The following is a 21686-nucleotide window of genomic DNA, read 5'->3' as shown; positions in this document are numbered from 1 at the left end:
CACTGGAAAGTGTCATATGGAAAATTACACTCTTGTGTACTGGCAGAGCTCAAATCTATCCAAAGACAAGATGCTCTCTGTCAGGTTTCTAGTGAACTGTCTCTGACCAATCCATGCATATGTTTGACAATTTTAATTTGAATCATTACCATGTTACGTGTGTTTAAAAAATCTTTCCGCACAAAGTGGAGACAGGAAAAGAATGGAGACAGGACCACTTAAGGACTGAAAAACGCAATCTACGATTTAAAAAAAAAAAAAGATCCCAAATAATTTGTCTTGCCTTTAGTATTCTGTTCCACAAATCAGCAGCATTTAAATGGAATATTCAAACCTCTATGTGGTTTAAAGCGCTAGAATGTGGCCTAAATCACATGCTATATATTTTTTTCTTCTTGAGAGAGGCTCAGGTTGCACAAGAACTTCGTTGGTTACCAAACTCATAAGCTCACTCCTCTGTCCTTAAGCTCTCCACCAGCTGCTGCGAGATTCAGCAGAGTTTGGCTCGTGTTTGATTTGGCCTTGTTGCTTGTCTTGAGATTAATATCCATAAAGATTTTTTCATTCAAACACAGATCTCCAAATGGGTCTCTGCAGGCTTTTTTTCTTCCCCCTTCTTTCAAACTATTCAGTTCAAAATATCAGTCTCATTATGAAAGCTTTTTCAGGCTTATGGAAGAAACTCTTTCAGGGAGAAAGAACATTTTGAGCCTTTTTAAAAATTTAGCTTGTACTTTTTTTTTTTCTCCTCCTTGTAATGAGTCAGGGAGCTCAAATGCATCTGAATATAATGAGCATGAAAAATTCACATTTTTAAACAGGTGCATACAAAAGAGTGTGTGTGTGTGTGTGTGTGTGTGTGTGTGTGTGTTTTTAATACATTACTGAAAAAAAAGATTTCATTTAATGAGAATGAAACTTTTCCTACTCATTCAGAATGGTCTGTGGTCCTTACTGCTTGGTTCACTGGAGCGTGATTGTTGAAGGGAGTGGTAAGAGGGGTCGTATGGAGGAGGGGAACTAATTAGACAGACGGACATGTCAGTAGCAAGCTGGAACAGGGAACATTCCCAATTAGTTGACAAGCACAGGGAGTGCAAACTGGTGTGCTAAGCTAACAGGCAAAAAAAAACAACAAAACAAGCACACTCTGTAATGCACAGTAAACCCCAAATGGATACCTTGTTATTTTTTCAAAAAAAAAAGAAAAAGAAAAAAAGAAAATGTGTGCACCAAGGGTTAAGCATATAGCACATCAAATAAATAAATAAATAAATAAGTAAATAAGTAAATAAATAAATAAAAAGATAAAATGAGAACCTGTGCTGGGTTTTTTTCAGACAAATGCATTCATGACTCACTTTGTATGCTTTCAGGGTATGACAGATTTCAAGAGCGGGCATGTCTGAGATTCACTCGCATTGCTTTATTGGCCGTGCGGAAACATTTCTCGTGCAAATTCTAAGATCTCCTGAGACTAAACTGGAAGGAACAGTCCTCACAAACTGACACTTGAATCAAGCTAATGAATGTGCAACTGGCATATATTCGTCTAATGATTCCCAAAAGAGGTGTCACTTAGAGGACTGGAAGTTGTGACCCTATGACGCGCTGCTTTCCAGTAAAAAACGTGAGATTCACTGGGTCCAAGTGCATAAAAAAAATGCTTTCTGGCTCCGAATGTCAAAGATGACTGAGTTTCAAAAACACATCAGGCGGAGCCCAGCCTGATGGGTGGGTATACGCAACCCTGCCAGGTCCAAAGAAAAGGAAAAAAAACCCCAAAACAAACAAAACAAGAAGAGAAATATTAAGATGAATGGTGACATTAAAAAAAATAAAATGTCAGATTGAAACTGCGATTAAACTATATAAAGACTACTGGCACCAGACATACTGGATCCTGACTGGACAGCAAAAAAAAAAAAAAAACAAAAAGTAAATATATATACATGTATGTTCCAGAAACGGTATCCAAGGTTCATTAGAGAATTCACTATGGCGGTACAAATATCGCAGCACTCAAAAAACATCAGCAACCAAAAAACAATGAGAAAGCAAAAGGGATATCTCTGGAGAAAACCAGACTCATGTTGTTTGGGCATTTTATAAATAAAAAAAAAAACACAGAGAGAGAGAGAGAGAGAGTGGGGTGACAGTTCTAGGGACAGACGGGAGTTTGCACAAACGCACGGCTGGACTGCAGCCTCAGGGCCACTCACTAGAGTGAGTCCGGCAGAAAGGCACTGTACCAGGAGTGTACCAGAAACAGTCATTATCATAGCTCCCCGCTGTCTGTTCATTGTGCAAAAAGCAGGCAGTGGATTTTCCAGGTAGATTTGGGGAGAGTGAATGTAAAAACATGAGTCATATCTTCTCCTGTCTGTCTGTCTGTCGGTCTGTCTGCGTGCTAGAGGAGATGTCACAGTAGTTCTCCTCTTTCCTTTCCATCCAAATCATCACTCCACCCCCCACCCCCTTCCGTCTCTCTCTCGATCCGTCCGTGTCTCTCTGTCTTTGACTATTCACATTTATTTCTGTGGTGGCACACTGCTAGAGACAGAGAGTTCAGTGTGTCTCTCTGTGCAGTGAAAAACAGTGTCTTAAGGGATCTGGCTGACCTTGTAAAGAAAACAATACCGCTCAAAGCAATAAAGGCACACGGAACAAACAACAGAGATACTGACTGTTGCGACGGACTCTGGGGGTATGACGGAGATAGACAGAGAAAGACACATATTACCACTTGGTCCCAGGTTTCAGGGATTTGAAGACTTTTAAGAATGTGTGTGAGATGGATGGCAGCTTCCTTTAAACACAACGAGAAATGAAAATGTGGCTTTTTAATTTTTAGTGTGGAATTTTGTGAATTCCACAATGGTATTCAAAGTTTGTAGCTTGTGTGTGTCTGTGTGTGCGCGCGCGCACGTATGTGTACATGTCTCTGTGTGTGTGTGTGTGTGTGTATGTTTTTGTATAAATACAAAAACATACACATCTGTTATCTATCCTTTTTGTTTTTCCGCTTCTCTCAATCTGTCTGCTCCTCTCACCCCTGCAGTCCTCTCCCCCCTCCAGCTTACCAGAGAGTCTTCAATGCTGAAGTTAAACATGTTCATGGCATCTGTCTTCAGTCTGGACACAAAGTCACGGTATTCTGAGTTCTGTGGCTCTCTGTAGGTCAGGATCTTCACACTCTGCAAAGGAACACAAGGGTGCAGGTCACATAAACAACAAATTTACATAAATATAAATAAAACCGAAAATTCACTACAAATGATGTGAGTGGAACGTTACAATCCCTGTAACTTCATTCCTCTCAGAACAGTGACTTCAGTGATAAGCTTGGTCCTCTGTTCAATCTCTAACTGTCCATTTTAATGCAGACTGGGGACAATAATCATTGATTTTTCACTTTGTTATCAGGATGTGGAAATCAGAAAACATGGTGCATTCGAAGTTTCTTCTCCCTGTCTAACCACAGTTGCTTAACAAGGTGTTAATCTGTTTTTCCAAATGCTACCTGCCACCAACAGTGTTCTACTTTGCAACTGGCAAGCTATCCTGCGAACAAAAAAGTTTTTTTGTCTTTTTGTTTTCCAGCTAAAACATCGTTTTACATCGTTTAACCCAAGCAGGTCCTAGTGTGCGTGAACAGGCTTGTTGTACTGTACATTCTGTGGCTTTACATTTTTACATCACTTCACATATCACAAATTTCCGATTAAATCTTACCACTTCAACAAAAAACCCCAAAAAACCCTGAAACATCAAACGTCCATCAACGACAATATCGAAAAGAGCCCCCTTGTCATCGGTGTTCCTGCTGTTCTCTCACAAATCAGCCCTGTCTGATTACTGCTTGCCAGAAAATAACAAGCTCAGGAAGGGAAAATGAATGACATATCAAAATAAACACATAAACACGCGCACAATAAACGACAACCAATTTCCTTGAAGAAAACAGTGTTTGAATAGATGGCTGTCATGCTTCCAGCATTAATAATAATCTGAATGCAATTAAACTTCAGAGTAACACGGCGAATTAAATCACCCACCCCCCCGGGCGTGCTTCTCACCGATCTGTTTGTTTGGACATTGTATTTCTCATTATATTTCGCAGTTTTTATATGAGAAAGGTAAACGGAAAAAAACACGTAAAAGTTCCCTCACACATACACATACAGGCAAATGAAAAAGTCACTGCTTCCCGCCTCTTAATGCTCAATTTCTGACCGTATACTCAAACCGCATAACAACCAATGCCAATCTAATTTTCAATTTCCTGTCTGGAGAGCAAACATGTCGGGCTTATGAGTGACCAGGGAGAAATGCCTTTCTCCGAAAATCAGAACCCCGAACAGCAAAATGACTAACGCAAATCAATCAGCTAACTCAAAAAGAGACAGAGAGAGAGAGAGACAGAGAGAGAGAGAGAGAGACAGAGAGAGAGAGAGACAGAGAGAAATAGGCAATTTCGGCATCATTGCTGGCTGATGGTGCTCTTCACTCTTCAGACGGACCCTCCTCTGACTCCGGGGGTGTGTGAAGAGGGTGGATGATTAGGACGAGCGTGATGGAATTCTGGGTGAGGGACATCACCTGGCCGTCCTCAGGGAGAGTTCGCATCTCTAAAGAACGACGCTTCTGTCTGTTACGTACGCCATCCGATTCCTGCCCCACCACCTCCGGACGACGGCGGGTCGAAAGGCCGCTAATTAAGATTGCGCCCACGAATCCGTTTCAGGCGAGGTTTCTCTGTCTGTTCCCGGCGGTCTACAGCTTGCCCTGCACCTTTATATCTCTCCCCTACTCTCTTTTCTTTAAACACCATGAACGGAGACGGTAAAGTTGCTGTCGGAGTGACAAAAAACTGGGAACAGCAAACAAATATTTATCGATTTTCAGAGTCAAGATCAAACAAAGCTCTTCTCTCTGTTGTCGCTGGCAGAGTGTCAATATGAGACAGAAGGGAACCAGCAAAGTTATGTAACTGTTCCTTAGGTAATACATTCAAGCCTCTTTCTTCAGTGAGATTAAACTGATTCTTTTCACACTGCGTAGAAATCGATGTCTGTCACAAGCCAGTGTTCACATCCTCTAATACAGTTATGTCCAATCGACTGCTATAGGTCCTCCTGCTCGCACTCTGAACAGATTAAGAATAAAGTTTGATTAAGATGGATGACAATATAAAATATCAAACACAAAGTGGCAGTTGCGAAATAGTCGTTTTTATATGCACTGCCATAAATGATCGCTAGGCTGATGAAATGAAAGGTTTCGTGGGGAGACTCGTTAACTAAAAGCGGGTCTAAAAGAAAGCAAACGGATCTTGACAGAAATTTGATTATTTTGCCCAAATGCAAATGGCCATTCTGAGTGGGAATTCATTTACATCACAAATTAGAGAGATAAAACTTTCAGTTCAAGCTGACACAAAATGTGCTCTAGTCCACTCTGCTGTGATTACTGTGTGGGAGCTGCTTCATAGAGATTTGTAGAAAAGTGAGTTGATGAAACTTTTGTGAAGCTGAAGCCACTTTCATACGAGAGCCTTGTTTCACAAAGGAGATAAACAAGCTATTTACTTAAAGAAATTGAGTTACTGGGGTTAATTAATTCTATGATTACTCCAACCCCCCGATCTCTTTCTCTTTTTTTCTCCCTCTCTCTCACTCGCTTTCCCTCTCTCTTAATACCAGATTTAAATTTTCACAGACAGAAAAAAAACCTTTTTTTTTTCTTGAACTACTAGGAAACGCCCAGAGAGCAGCGAGCGGTTAAAACCCATGGAAACGGATAATCAGGCATTCACACAAGCAGATAACACTGAATATTCATACCAATTTCATAGATAATAGCTTTAATTACCTCATCCTTTTTAAAATAGTTTTTATATAAGCAGGAGCAGGCGGATTCCCAGATCCTATCCCTTGAGCTATTAACAATTCAGATTGCTCTGAAATTGGTTAAATGATATGCAAACCAGTTTCGGAAAGAAACGGGGGAAAAAAAGAAATAGTTAAGTTCTGTAGATTGAGTTTTAAACAAACATTGAACCGGTGCATTTTGAACTGCCCACCGTTCCAATGGTGCTGAGTGCTATGAAAGACAGACACACCTACATCCTACATTTTTTGTGTTTTTGTAAAGCGGCGCAAGGACGGTCAGCACCGTCACTGTCCTGTCATATTTCTCATTTGTTTAAAGATGGTCACACGCACTGACACACACACACACACACACAAACACAGACAACACATTCCTCTCCAGGCATCTTGCCAGCCACTGGAGTCACAGCAGATGAATCACATCTGGAGATAGCTGGTGTGTTGTGAGGAGGATCTTGTACTAAGTTTATAGACTGTTAAACTTGTGATTTCACTTACTAACTGCCCAGTAAATTTATTCAGCTCTCTTTTCCATCAATATAGAGTAACAGACTGTATAGGCTGATTGTCTCTCATGGTGTGTCTCTCTCATGGCTCTCAAATGGTGTCACTCACCTTTTCTCTCCCTCTATCTCTCCCTGTTTATTTTTCCCTCTTTCTCACTTCCTCGCTCTCTCTCTCTGTCTCTCCTTTCTCTGTGGACATAATCTGTCCTTTCCCATTCAAAAGAGGGAAGAATGTTATGTAGTGGAAACCTTAGATTCAATTACAGGTGGATTCAACCATGGAAGCAGAGAAAAACCATCAGGAGAGACAGAGAATCTGTAAGTTTTGATCATTCTGATTTTTGTCTTCTTTGTTGTACTCAATTTCTTACTCTCTCTTTTACAAACAGATAAAACCACAGACACACACACACACACACATCACACTTACACACTCTCTCTCTCTCTCTCTCTCTCTCACACACACACACACACACACACACACACACACACACTCACTTTAAAGGCCTTCTTTGCGATATTGTCATCAGCGTCCCCTTTGGCCCATGGTTTGGCTGGCTGAGACTCCACACTGCGTCCAAACAGGTCGATGAAAAAGAAGGCATACTCTTCCTGAGGAAAGCCATCCTTCTGAAAGTCCACCATCAGCTTCCGGAAGGTCTCCCACAAGCAGCACACATACACAACTATGAACAGGAAAGAGAAAAAAAATACTGCTGTAACAGAAACTATGTGGGGGAGTCCACTGGTACAGTATTGCGAGAAAAAACTGTCTATAACTGTCACTGTAAACTGCTCCACAAAGCCCAAACACATACACTTCTTTGACAATTCTTCTCCATTCAACTGAGGTTTCTGTAGAATTTCTTACATCCGTAAATCCCCTCACACACAAATTAACTCTCCTCTGTAGGAGTATTTACTTAACACTCTCATAGCAAGGTGACAAATCATAGAAAAGAGAGAGAGAGGGAGAGAGAAAAGAGAGATGTATATTTTTTTCCTATGCAGTCCTCTATTTGTTACGCCAACCAAGTTTACTGTAAACAAAGAGAAAGACATCATAGATGATGGTTTAAAAAGTGTGCAGCTAAAAAGGCAGCTAAATGTGGTGAAGAAAGACAGCTCCGTTAGCCTCAGTGTATAAAGCAAAGGTATACGATCTCTAATAATCCCACGACTGGAGTTCAAATCACCAGAGCAATTATCTCTAGAAGCTTCCACCCTCCCATCATGTCTAATTTGGAGCTGGGAGGGAGCTAATTGCACCAGTCGCCAACCTTTAAACATATCATAGAATGACAGATGAAAAGAGGAGGGAGAGAAATGAAGAGGATTCATTTATGCCTTGGTTTTTTTGAGTTTTTTTTAATGTTCGCTCTACCTTTCTCGAGTTGTGACTTTTCTGTCACCTGTTGAGGCGGGCGGGCAGGGGGGGGCAATGAAAGGGGCCATTATTGAGGTGTAATTTTATATAAATAAAAGATCACAGAATGTGCTCTCTGCTGGCAAAACATAACATACTCAGACAGTTGCTATGGAGGTAAAAAACAAAAAAAAAAAAAGCAAAGAAAAGCAAAAAAAAGAACGCTTGCTTTGATCCAGATAGAGAAGAGTCATTCATATCAGAGTTCAAAGACTTAATAAAACACTGGTATCGGAGCATTGGTAAAAATGAAAGCAGCATCTGTGACATATTAAAATAGCTTAAATAGCCTCTAAGCGTGTCTGTTCGACTTACAATATTTCACCCTTAATAACTGTGACTGACTTCAAAAAAAAAAAAAAAAAAGGCTGCTATTTTGTAATGAAAATTATCCACAGAGCCCCGAAACTCTCTGCGTGTAAGACATTTAGAGAAGAGAGATGAAGGAAATGAATGCTTACTAATGATCAGCATTTTGTTCACTTGTTTGACATAGACTGTACACGAACATGAAAATTTAACAGGGAAGACTATGATCCCTTTTTCATTCAACATTTTTTTCTGTTCTGACTCCTTATATTAACGTAGTTTGGTGAAGGTTTTTTTCTGGGATTTTTTTTTCTCTTTTCTTTTTCTTTTTCCAAAGAGCAAATGCAGTTCTTTCAGCAATCAGTGTAGAAGACTGAATTCTGATGGTTTGAACATGCAGTTAAAAAACAAAAGAAAACAAAAAAGACCATGACACTGTGACATGAAATACAGAACTAATAACACAACACATTCAAAACATACTAAGAGCTAACCACATCTGCAAACACGCGCCCCCCCCTTCTCTCCCCAAAAACCAAAAAAAAAAAAAAGAAAAAGTTGAGGAGAGTGTATATTTACAGACTGAACATGCACGTGCTCACTGTCAGTAAGTAAAAGGTGTGCTGAAGGGAAAAGACAGGTAAAGATGGAGTAAATAACACAAAGACCCTCCGGTAAAACCCCTCAGCCCAACAGCCACAGATCTGTTTATTCCCATTAACATGCTAATTGCGCATCTTGCTTTCCCCAATTATATATGAATAATTTTCACATTATATTGTGTCAGCTGCCAAAGTCCGTTTCCATTAAAAGCATTAAAAGCAAATTTATTCCGTGTAATGGCTTGAAAAAGTATGGATTTTTTTGCCACTGATAAGTGAGGCTCCATAACCCTGTCTTCTGGCATACAGATATTATGACTGTGGTTATCACAGTTTTACATTTTTTCTTCTCTCTTTTTTTTTTTTTCATAGTACGGCTTTAATGTGTGTGAAGTGATGCCTTCAAAATCGAGGTCTAGTTCTTAGAGGTCACACAACTGAGAGTATCTGAATAATAAATCTTGGTGATAATAACAAAATATTATAAAATTAAAAAAAAAAAGCTATTCATGTTAATGGATTATTCATGTGAATCGATTATTCATGATAATGAACAAAGTTATTTTGGAATCTGTTTAAATGATCAGAAAAAATTAAGAAAGTACATCAGTTCATTGTTGAAAACTGAATTTTTGATGATACTGTTTTATTAAGGTATCACACTGAATTATTGATATATCTAAATATTCACTGAATGCACCACGGCAGGATGCTTGAGTATATTCATGTTTAATCATTTTACACTGGGGTTTCATTCCTAATGTTTAACCACTTTTTTGTTCATTATTCAAAAGATTCAAAAGAAAGGTTTGATTACAGATTTACCTTAATTAGCCAAGGTTGTATACACGATGTCAGAAACTCTCTAATAGTTAATAAAAATGTTAAGCATTAAATAAAGTATTGTAGTAGCTAATGATTAATGATCATTTATTAATAATTTATTAATGGTACATTCATTACGCACTGTTAATTTACAAAGGCTTTATAAATGTTATTACGGAGTGCTGCCAAAGTCACTTGCTACAGCTCCTGACGTTTCTCACAGATCAACTGTGATCTGAGAGTATCTCTTCAACTGCGTCTGTTTGAAATTCTTTCAACATCCTCTTTAAGGTCACACCCTTCGATTACCAGCTGACGCACGTCAACCTCACTCACACATAGTTCGCCCGCCAGGTCTCGGTTGACATGTTAATTACACTGGTCTACAGTGCAGAAGGCGGTCCCTCTGCTCTCCGTGTGGCAGTTCACCAGTTGACGAACCAATCAAAACTCTCTCAGTGTCAAAGATTAATGAAAGACAATTGAAACAGACTTGTCCTGTTCTGAAGATTTGCATTAAGAGTCATTGAGCCCAATGATCGGCAATTAAAAGCAATTTGCTTCCTCATTGATAGACAGAAGTTCTGGATCGGTACCGATGGTGTGTCATTGTGTTTTTGCAGTTACGCCATCGAGTACAATACAGAGAGGAATACAAAATACTTCTTCTCTGAATGTCGCCATCTGCTTCAGTTACAGTCATATCTCCTTCAGTATCTGCATTCACATCCAGACTGACTATTCAACAATCGACTCCAATGGTAAACATGCGATAACAGTGCTACACGCCCACACCCCATCTTTCTCACACACAAAGACACATGCACACACCGGCACTCACGCGTGTACGCACACACATGGACACATGCTTGTGCTTGCAGATGGTCACATGCATGCACACATGGATTCAGCAACACACAGTCACAAATACACACACACACACGCACACACATGAAGTGATATGACTTCTGACAAGCTCTTCAGTAATGCAGATTAGAACCCCACTTATGAAGTCATTTCCCAACTCCTTTCAGTTAAAAGATGCCAGAATCAGATTCCAGGGCTGTTATCTGTCTAGTGACCAGAAATCCACTGATTAGCCTACAGATGCATGTTGTAAAGCACAAACACCTGTTGTCCAATGGTGTCCTGAGACGAGAAGAAACCAGTGTCACAGCACTTTGAAGATGCATGTGTGCATGTGTGTGTGTGTGAGTGTGTGTGTGTATGTGCATTTTCACTCCTCTTTACTTGTAATCTTTCAGCAGGAGGTGATGGATAAACAGTTTTTTTTTTTTTCATTTCACGCTGTCAGAGCCCACTCGTCAGAGTGTGTTACCTGGCGTGAACACACAGGACTTTCTCCAGCAGGATGGCTCCTGGTGAAATCCGCAAGAACATACAGGAAGCAACATGCCATGTTCATTAAACTGCTGTTCATCTAGAGCTGAAATTACACAGGCTAATAAGACCTGGGTCAAATAGGTATATGAATCATTAGAATGACCAGGCCCTATTCCAGTTGTCTTCAGTGATCCCTCTCCTTGAAACCATGCTCTCCTCATCAATATTATAAATGATCATTTCTCATAAAACACACTCTGCAGGTCATTCACATGATTTCCGTGTGGTTTTGATAATCGACAGACTTGTTGGTCCAGTTAGAATTTTGTTTTGTTAAATAGAAAACCACTTGAGGTAAATGAGGCATGTGAGACCGCTGGGACAAGCGCCAGTTATTCAAATACTTCAAATAATTACTCGAAGCACGTCTGAGATTTTATACTTCTGTAGTTAAGGTATGCAACAAGTTTTTCATATTCAGAACTGAAAACATCTGGTCATCAGATCTATAAGATCTAAAACGAATTTGTGCACTTTTCTGAAAAGGACTGAGTTAAACTAACACACTGTCTGTTGTTCAATCAAAGATCTTGGTTAAAACAGTTGCTGCCATAGCGAATACCAAACCTAAACAAAAAACTAAAAGTCTAAATGGAGTTGCATCCAACAGCACAAAGGCATAGTGTCTTTGCGAAACCCAGTAACTGAAAGGCAATTTAATTAAATTAGGGCTTAACCATACAGCCATAAAGTAAAACAAGACAACCTGTTATCCTTCCCTGTCCTACTAAATCTCCCATTTAAAAAACAGAACCCTGTGTTCTGGACCTATAAAAATGCCATAAAGTCCATTTTATATCCCGCTATAAAAACCAGTGTACCCTCCAATCCCATGGTATGTGCTGCGATATATATCCCACACAAGCTACCTCTGCTTGGTAACTTTCTCTTCTCAGTGAAAAAGTCTTAAGATAGATGCTGAAAGATTAGCTGGATCAGGCAGACATGTCCAAACAAGCAGGACAGATATTAAGCTGGCGGGAGAGAACAGAGATAGGAAACGCGGAGTGTTGAAGAGAATCCAGAATCCTCATTAATGCTGAAAGATATGCTCTCTCCATCTCTGTCTTTCAACATACCTCTCCTCCTTCTCTCCCCGCTTTCTCTTTCCTCATCTTTGTTCTTTCTCACCTCTCTCTCGTTCTCTCTCTTGCTCCTTTTTTAAATTTGATATTTCTTATCCTTAGACTCAGACTTGGTCTGACTTGATTGGAGTATGACTTCCTTCATTCTCTCTCTCTCTCTCTTTCTTTCTCTCTCTCTCTCTTTCTCTCTCTCTCTCTGTGCCCTCTGAATGTCACTGCTTGTGATGAATAGCTGCCCAGTGTCACACTCTGAGAATTAATGGCCTGTGGAGGCATTTTCTGAAAAAGCTTGGCGCTTTCATGGAAAACAGGAACTTTGAGTTAATTAAACCTGGGAGGCCAGTGAAGCATAACCAGCATACTGCATTTTGGGTATGCTTTCCTTATGTGTTTTAAGAAGGGTTAAGATGGCTAAACCAACAAAGCGAAAAGAGCGATAGCAAGAAAAACTGAAGAATGGTGCAATACAGAAAGAGGTAGCTGTCTTATTAGAAGAAGGAAATAACTATGCTCAGTAGTAAGAACGATAATTGAGTTTTGTTTTTGTTGTTTTTTTACCCAGCGTATAGTAATGTTGAGAGTGAATGGCATTTGCTACATTTAGCCTTTCCTCAAAGTCTAGACTGACTCGCTGAATTTCATTATTTCCTTTCAAGAGGAACACCAGCGAAATCGAGAGGCTGAAATAAAAGGTGGCCAAATTGTGCTCTGTCTGTACAGCAAGACTGCTATACTTACAAAGAAAACAATGAGAAAAATAACAGTCCTTCGATTCTCATAACTATCTGTGGACGTCCTGCTTCGCATTTTGAATTAAGGCCAAATTTTCTGAATTTCTACATTTTTGTCCTGCTCCCAAATTATTTCCTAAATCCAAACAGTCCAAACAAGAAACAGTTCTATTCTGTCTCTGACTCACAGACATCCAAACCACACAGTCTGGATGCCCAGTCTCTAATGTCCACCAAGCTGCCTTCCTCTCTGCCTCTCTGTTGGGTGGGGAGGAACAGGGCACGACGTGACAAACACTTGTCCTAATCCGATCTGACAGTGTTTTTGTACCATATTCCAGAGTTCTGCGGGCTTTTTTTCTGGAGACTGAGGAACCATCACATGCGGCATGGGTCCAGTTCCAGGCAGACTGTGCTAACAATCACCTTACAAAAACTCTCAAAACGGGTGACAAACCGCATATGGCGCAAACCAGGGGTGATTATCAATGTCTTGGCCTGGGTCGCCAAGGGCAACAGATGGCCCCTTTTATTAGAAGTGACTGAAACTCCAGGTGCGTTTGCCAGACGTTTTCCCCTCACCCCTCACGCACGTCACGCACAACCTTATCAGATGTAATAAATCAGCCAGATTAAGGCCCTGGCACATAAATGTGTGTGTGTTTGTGTGTGTGTTTGTGTGTATTTGTGTGCGTGTGTGTGTGTGTGTGTATGTGTGTGTGCGTGTGTATGTTCTGTGTGCACGTTCAGCCTGCCCAGAACTCCATTTAGCTCCGGAACGTTCCGGAGGTTCGCCTCACTGGCTCTTTAGCTAAACGGCACGTTCCCATCTGCCAAGCCTCGCAGACGTGCCACAGACTCCTTGGTTTCCTCTGGTCCGATCAGGCTGAATTCATAGAGTTCAGAATACACTCACACGGAGGGTTCTCCACAGGCCCCGGCATTTCATGAACCTGTCAAGTGCGTAAATGAGTGTCATAAAATGCATGACAGCATGCGCCTGTGTGAAAAGATGCACTCTGGCGCGCTCTAGCACGTGGGAGTGAAGACCTCCGGTTAAAGACAGCTTGAGAAGTTGCAGTGTGTTGTTGGAAATCAAAGTCCATGATCTGGCCACCTCAAGCTTGTCCTGCCCATTGGATTCAATAAGCAATGATCAACAGTGAAAACTGATTGATAAATTGATAAGAAAACTAAAAAATTTGTCAGTTTTGACCATACAAAATGACGATGGCTAGGTGCTTAATTTTCCTGACTGATTCTTCTCCCACTCAACCGTTGGTTATGATACTCTGTTTTCTTTTTTGTGCACAGATGTCAGTTATGATAGCTTTCCTTTAGCTTTAACATGGGACCTATAGCCTCTGTAGCATCAGCGCTGTCAACATAATAATAAAAGCTGCCTGAGAAGGCTGCATACTAGCTAAAGTGAACAGGCTGGAAGTGTAAGAGGCATAAACGTGCTCCTGTTGGATCAACATGTGAATCATCAGTATCCTTGGCTAACCTATGGCCAGTAGGTCTAAGAGCTAAAACTACGATCATCCACAATGTGTGTCAGGGCCAATGTCTGTAGGTGTGTGTGTCTGTGTGTGTGTATTTGTGTGTGTGTGGGGCGGGGGGGGGTGCTTTTTGCTTGTGTAGGTGGATATATAGCTGGATGAATCGGTGCGCTCGTGTGTGTGTATGTGTGTGTGTGTGGTTTCCTACTGACAGCACGAGCGCAAACTAAATGAAAATTTACGACGCGGACGGCAGGTGACAGGTCTCTTCACACCCACCCGCCGGCCGTACCCTGCCACAGATGCTCCCTGTAGCTATGGCAACACTCCTCTCTGGTCGCATTCAATCGCCGCCGGCAACCACAATATAAAATCCTCTCAGTCAAAGTTTCTCCCCCCTACCCCCTGAAAGATCCACTGGAGAGACGAACTCCTTTCTGTGTAAATGCCTTGCGCGAAAAGTCCGAGGAATCCTTTCATTAAAAACAGGAGGAGGAGAGGAGGAGGAGGAGAGGAGGAAAAGGGAGCATCACCCAGTGTGTGTCTCTATTCTGTCTTTCATTTGGGCAGCCGTGGACAAGAGGTGCAAGGAATGCTGCCCACTGCTCCTGCGTCTGGTGTGTGTGTGCTCACTGGTGTGTAAGGATGGGCTCACTGGTGTGTAAGGACAAATTCACTGCTCACTGTTCACAGTGTGTGTGTGTGTGTGTGTAATCGTTGGGATTCTATTTCATTTCAGTTTTCCCAGTTAAGCTCGACTGGGAGAGATCTGACCCTGAGGAGCGAATATAACTCATGCCTAAAATGAAATTCATGCAAAACACATGAGAAACAATCTCAGAAGGGCTGAGAAAAAGGAAAGGCAAAAAAGACAAATGTTCATAATTTGGATTGGCATGAGTCCACAATTTCAATCCACAAATGTGCTTTCTAGTTCCTCATGACAGATGATGACATGTCTCTCATTCAATGTACCCTTAAGATATTATGTGTTGGCATTCTCTCTCTCTCTCTCTCTCTCTCACACGCACACACACACACACACACACACACACATTCTCTCTCACTCTCTCTGAACGTGGAGACACAGACATAGGTTTCGGTGGTCTAAGCGGCCCTGTGGATGTAAAACAGGCCACATGAGGAGGACCCCCGGTGACTGGCTGAATAATCCAGAGCTGGAGGTTGCAATGCCATTTGAATTAGGGGTCCCTTCGCCCTTTATCTCAGCCCAAGCACTGGGTCTCACACACACAACCATAATGAGACGTAATGGGGCTGTTGACGAGAGACAGCAGCAAATCACTGTGTTCAGCTTCTAAGCCCAACCCCCTGCTTCCGACATTTACCCCCTCACTATCCTTAAAATACAAGCAATTCACCCCCCACCCCCATCCTCATCCTTCACCATGCATTATTCCTGGAAGGCTTAGGGCTTGGATGAGAAAGGAAAAAGGAGGAGGGGGTTTTAAGAAACAAACAGGAAAACAACAAAAGGATATTTCACAAGGAGAACCGGAATGCTGGGAATTCTAGAGAGGATTCGCTGCGGGACATGATAAAAAGTGTGCCTGGGACCATAAGGTGATTTACGGTGGGGGGGTGGAGGGGGCTGCGTCACAGACGGACGGGGCATTCCTGCTAATGGCTTTTGACCATGCTCCACACAGGGTAAATTAATATGCTGAAAAAAGGCACATATTCTCCTATTAATCAAGAAAGTATCAGGTTCAGCTGGATTTTTTTTTTCTCATGGTTACCAAAAGTTAAGCGTCTACAACAGCCTGCATATTAATTAGCCACTACCTCAAGCAAAGCAAAGTCACGTCTGATTTGTGTACACTTAGAAGCACTTAAAACTTGATTCATCTGCTGAAGTTTACATTTGTCATCCAAACATTTGGGTCCGAACCTAACAACTGACAGCTGCGCCGTGACCTTACGGCAGAAAGTCGGGGCCAAAGGTCACGGCGGTATCAGTTACAGTAGGTTCGGAGACGACACCGAGCGAAGGAACGTTCTCATCCCTTAGTTGCTTCCCCCTCCTCCTCCTCCTCCTCCTCCTACCTCGGTCAATCTAACCGAACCCACCAAAATGATTCCCAGGTTGCTCCCGAAATGAAAAACGACCGTGTGACACGGTCAACGAAAAAAGAGCAGAGGCGGTCACACCGGCCCCTCCGACCAAAATAAACCCATAAAACACGGCCAAGAAGAACAAAAGTCCAAAGGAATTATGGTGCGCAGGAAATACCTACGAATCACAATGTCAAACGCCCTTTCCCTTATTAAGGCAACATGCCACCAGCCAAGCCCTGCTGAGTCCATGGCCAGACTAATTACCAGGAATATAGTCATTCATTACACATATTAAAGTTAGAGCTGTGGCTTTGTAATCTGTCTATGGGAATTTCTGATTTTAAACTGCTTTAGGCTACTCTCTATCTTTATTCTACATCTTTCTCAATCCAATGTTTAATCATTGATTTAAAAAAACAAAAAACAACAACAACCCCCCCCCCCCCCCTACAGACCATTAAATTTGATGGAGACAACAGCAGATCAAAGTTACTTACATCTGAGCCGAACTTGATGCGTTTAAATATTATAAGGAATGATTTTAATAATTAAATGATTAAATAGAAATATACTTAAAAAATCATTGAAATTCAGTAGGAAAAAAAATGTATGTCTAACAATCTGATAAGATGAGCGCCCAGATACAGCAACGGTAAAAGAGCAAATTATCACGGTGTTTTCTCTCATTGCGCGGTGTACCGTGTAAACGGTGAGCTGAGACACAAGCCGCAGTACCAGAAGGGCATGGCACAAAGTGTTTGGGAAACTGATTAAATTGCTGGGTGTGAGAGGATTAAAAAGGACCCACTTGAAAAAACAGAAACATTTTCCTAATCAGTTATTCTATTCACATTCTCGCTCTTATCAGACAACTGAAATTAACAAACCAAGAGCACACCATTTGCTCTCTCTTTTCAGAGAATGAAGTCAGCCCCGAAAATTCGCTCATGTACAAAATTAAAGCCCCATGGAGATTTTAATCAATTCTCTCATTTAGTAATGTTCATAAGTAGGCCTTTTTTCAGAACTAGACAGGAGTTTACGACCTTCACAATTCTACAGATTTGTGTGTGTGTACAATAAAATAAAAAACCCATCTGTTCAAGCAATGGATCCCAGTTCACACTCGTACTGTCCTGGATAATTAGTCCAGTCCAAGACATGGGGTGATTCTTTACTATCTAGGGAGGCTCTAGGCAGTCAAAGAACCGAAAGAAGGTAATCACCACTGTTCATTTACATACAAACACTGTAAAATGTTTCCTCAGTCCCCTGCTCTGCTAAACACAGCAAGTCAAGTAGTTATAAAATCCCTCTCTTAAAACAGCTTCTCTCACCCCCATCCTGCACTACGTCTTCTTTTTCTTCTTCTTTTTATCGGTTCATCTCTGCACAAGCACATCTGACTCAGCTGAACAGCTAATTATCCAGCAATGGATCATCTGAATCAGTGGTGTAGGGGCTAAGACAAAAATGTGCAGGGCAAAAAGGGGCAAGAAGGTGGGGAGATGTAGAGTCCCTGAGGTTCACTGCCTTAAAGATCTTCAAATAACTTCGAGGTTTCCGCTGAAAGACATGCATAAACATGCACGCTGACAGAATGCAATTTTTTTTTTTTTTTTAACAGGTCCCAATGTGTCTAACGAACCAATCTATATCACTACCCATCACTGCAGACTCACTGTGTACAGTGAGAAGCAAGTGCATTTATATTTGATAATAGACACTGTACGACGATTGCTTGTGAAGGTGGAGAATTGTACGGCTGTTTTATGAGGGAACGTTGTTGTAGCGCCTCAGAGACTGAAGAGTAGACAGACGTGTGCATGGAGGAGGAACAATGTGCTGAGGTATTTGATCTAATTGGACTGTTTTCATACAGGGCAGAAAAGTCACAGCCAAAACTTCCTCTTCGATTCTCTTGTTTCCACTCAGCGTAGAAAAGCCTGAGGTCTCCCTCGGTCTCTCTCTCTCTCTCTCTCCCTCTCTCTCTGTGTGTGCGTGTGTTAATGGCAGTAGTAAATGGATGGCATGTTTTTAATTGCCGTTTTCCAGCACGCCTCTCCTCCAACTTTCACATCTGTGTCGGCACCTTTAGCTGCCAAAATGTCTGTAGGGCCAGCTTTCTACAGCTAAGAGCAGAAGTCCCAGGGCACAGCAGGTCCACTTACACTGTCCTCACACACACACACACACACACACACACACATACACGTACACACACAGTTCATGTGTGTTTGTGTGTGAGAGAGAGAGAGAGAGAGAGAGGGAAAGACAAACATTCCAACAACAACTTATGTGTACACCCCTTATGTACAAAGCCAGGCGTTAGAAGCAAAGCCTTGGCAATGATTTATGCAATAAAGGACAACAAATCGTTTTATTAGCTCAAAGTACATGGTGTCACTGTAAAGAACTTCTGTATATGGGATTGAGCCTGAACTGATATTATAACATATTCAGGGTTACTGAGAGACAGATCTGACTAAGGTTGCATTTTTGCCTGGGAAAAGTTGAATTTGTTACAAAACCAGTTAGACTTTGTGTTTCAACACAAAATAACTTTATGTTTATGGAGGTGAGGCTATAGCCACAGAAAACGCTCCAAAGCTCAGCATGCCTTGCATAGACAGACCCAGCGTGTCTTTCATAGACACGAGTATTAGAAGCAAGGCCCGTATGATTGAATGCAGGCCTCATGACCTTGCCCTGAGCCCCAGAGATGGCAGCTCTCTTTCAACCCTCAGTGCACGAATGAAGGAGTGATCTGCACACTCCTACAGCAGTAAGAGAGAGAAAGAGAATGAGATAGATAGATAGATAGATAGATAGATAGATAGATAGATAGATAGATAGATAGATAGATAGACAAATGGTAACACACTCTCTATATCTCCAGCTTTTTCAAAGCTCTTCAGACTCTCCCTTCTGATTTCAGCTCCGTTGTAACTTTATTTCCTATCTGTGAGAGAGCTCTCATCACCATTCACCTGGTCTGCAAAACATCCAGGTACACGCGCTGTCTTATCTTTCCAATATGCTCGATATACCTTAGAAAGGTCTCATCTGCTCTCTACCTCTAAAAGCATCCTCTCTCTCTCTCTCTCTCTCTCTCTCTCTCTCTCTCGCTCCATGTCTTTTACACCTGTTTTGGATTCATGCCAGGTTCCAGTGGGTTCCTGTCAGATTCAAATGAGGACATAAATGCAGGGAAGAGTTCTCTCATGTCTCTCTACTTTCTGAGTTAATTGTTTCCAGAGCTCTGTGTGCGTCAGCTCCTAAAGGGCCCTCCATAGTGGGAATGTGATTAGCTCACTGGGTCTCAAGGCCCAGTCTCTGCTCACCAAAGGGGGGCTTCTAACGCTGCCTGTCAAACTGGCTGTGCAACATTAACCCAATAACCTCACGCATTAACCTGCACTGAGTTAGCTCTCGTGGAATGATCTGGAATAGCTTCCTTATTAGGGTCAAATGTTAATGTTTTATTTTAGTTCTTTTTGTAGTTACTCTTGGTGCCTTCTATCTTAACATGTTAAGGTTTTAAATTTGATGTCACGGGCAGTTATTGGGTTATGAGGACCAGAGCTGAGTTCTGAAAGCTGAGCCGTTGTTATCTTGGTTAAAGAAAATTCTGGAACACAAATGGGAATGATTAAATATAAACTGGACCGATATCAAGTCCAAGAAGACAAGAATTTCTAGACTGACGTTTTTCAGCTGATCAACATATGGCTGGGTTGCAATGAGAAGACAAGTATAGAGTGAAGTCCAAACATCTGAGAATAGTTCCAAAATGCCGTGTGCAACAAAGCACAGAAAACATTAAAGAGGCAATGCACACAGTGTTTGACTGAACGCAGACAAACCACCCCCCCCCCCCCCCCCCCCCGCCCCCAAAAAAAAGAAACACAGATGATACTGCCCAGACGGGTTGGAGAGGGTGTAAAGACTGGGAATGACAAACAGAGAGAGAACTTGCATTGACACAGGATAACAGACATCAGCTAGAAAGAGACAGGTGACAGCGCCTTCATGCACAAACCAAAAACAAAAGACCAATGGTGAAGCCGTGGTAGCAATGGTATGTCCCATTTGGAATGTTCCATCTGAACTGGTCGGTTTCACTGAACTCAACTGCAGCTTTGGTTCTCAACACTGAGGAAGCATTGTTCATGGTCTTACAGCCTCCTCTACCTAAATCATTATCAAATATCTTAGTGTCTCCATGCCAGTGTTTTACCTTACTTGTCATAGGCTTTACCTACAATCCGTAGGCAATTATTTGCCTACAAACAAGATTGCAGGCAAAGCCTCCTTTAGTGCTTGGAAAAGCCACATGACTAACACAATGAACAACTACTATTATTATTGTTGTTGTTGTTGCTGTTGTTGTTGTTATTACTGTTGTACTGAAACAGACAGAGAGGCACTTACTGCGGGCGAGCTGGCTAATATCGTTGAACTGAGGTGGGGGCAAAACCTGCTCGTTGAAAATCAGTTCCTCCGTCGAGATGTTGTACTGGAGCATCTCCGTGTAAAGCCCTTCCTGCGCAAAGTAGTACGGCCGGTCATCATTGTTGTTATCACTGAAAAGGAGCATGGCATGGCGGTGCCATCCAAAATGCTTATGCATGCTCACAACGAATTCGCCCAGTTTCTTATGGGTGGGGCCCGTGTTGGTGATGGACTTGTAAAGCGAAAAGCCGATTGCAGGTGCCCCGGCCGTTACCATGGGAACGTCCCAGTGCGCGGTGAAGCGGGCCACGGGCGACGAGGAGTAGTCACATCCGGGCCCAATAAACGCCCATGGATCGTAAGAGATTTTCAGGTCCACGGCCGCTAGGGGTGCCACCGAGTCAGAACAAAGCCCGTCACTATTCTCGCTGCTGTTAAAGAGCAGGTGTAAGTGGTGGCCCGGCAACAGGGAAGGGTCAGAGTTCACCCTGTCCAGCGCACGGAGGAGGGCGGGACCAACGCGTGGCCACGCCCACGGGTAGTCGGTGTTGTGTTGAGGCAGAATGACAGCCAGCGTGATGTTGTGGGAAACATGCGCTTGTTTGCTGGTCTGGGGCTGCTGTAGAGGAACGGGTTCTGACTGGACATCTCCAAATAAGACAATACTCAGTACACCCAGGAGAAAGAAGCTTAGAAACCCAACACCTTCAGAGGGCTTCATCTTCTGCATTGCTGGATAGGGCTATGGTTGTTGACACACCTACAGACAGGAGTAGAAAATTGAATAGAGTAAGCACGTACACAGAGTTTGGTGTTAGAATTTCTCCTCTGTACCTTAAATCTATGTTATTTCACCGAGGGGTGAAAT

The 21686-nt window shown here is 42.0% G+C and overlaps 1 protein-coding gene across 1 annotated transcript in view; it reads right to left on the bottom strand.

Annotated features, from left to right (window-relative positions):
- Positions 1-21548, bottom strand: part of npr1a (natriuretic peptide receptor 1a) — a 56174-nt gene extending 34626 nt beyond the window's left edge. The window contains exons 1-3 of the mRNA XM_030788469.1: positions 20798-21548; positions 6899-7086; positions 3084-3197 (exon numbers count right to left, since the gene is read on the bottom strand). Coding sequence (XP_030644329.1) covers positions 3084-3197; positions 6899-7086; positions 20798-21548 — 1053 coding nt within the window. The remainder of the gene's footprint in view (positions 1-3083; positions 3198-6898; positions 7087-20797) is intronic.
- Between the last annotated feature and the right edge of the window lie 138 nt (positions 21549-21686).

The sequence above is a fragment of the Chanos chanos genome, chromosome 12, assembly GCF_902362185.1.
Source record: "Chanos chanos chromosome 12, fChaCha1.1, whole genome shotgun sequence".
Classification (NCBI taxonomy): domain Eukaryota; kingdom Metazoa; phylum Chordata; class Actinopteri; order Gonorynchiformes; family Chanidae; genus Chanos; species Chanos chanos.
The sequence above is the reverse complement of the archived record's forward strand: the minus strand, read 5'-3'. Positions and strand labels throughout refer to the sequence as shown.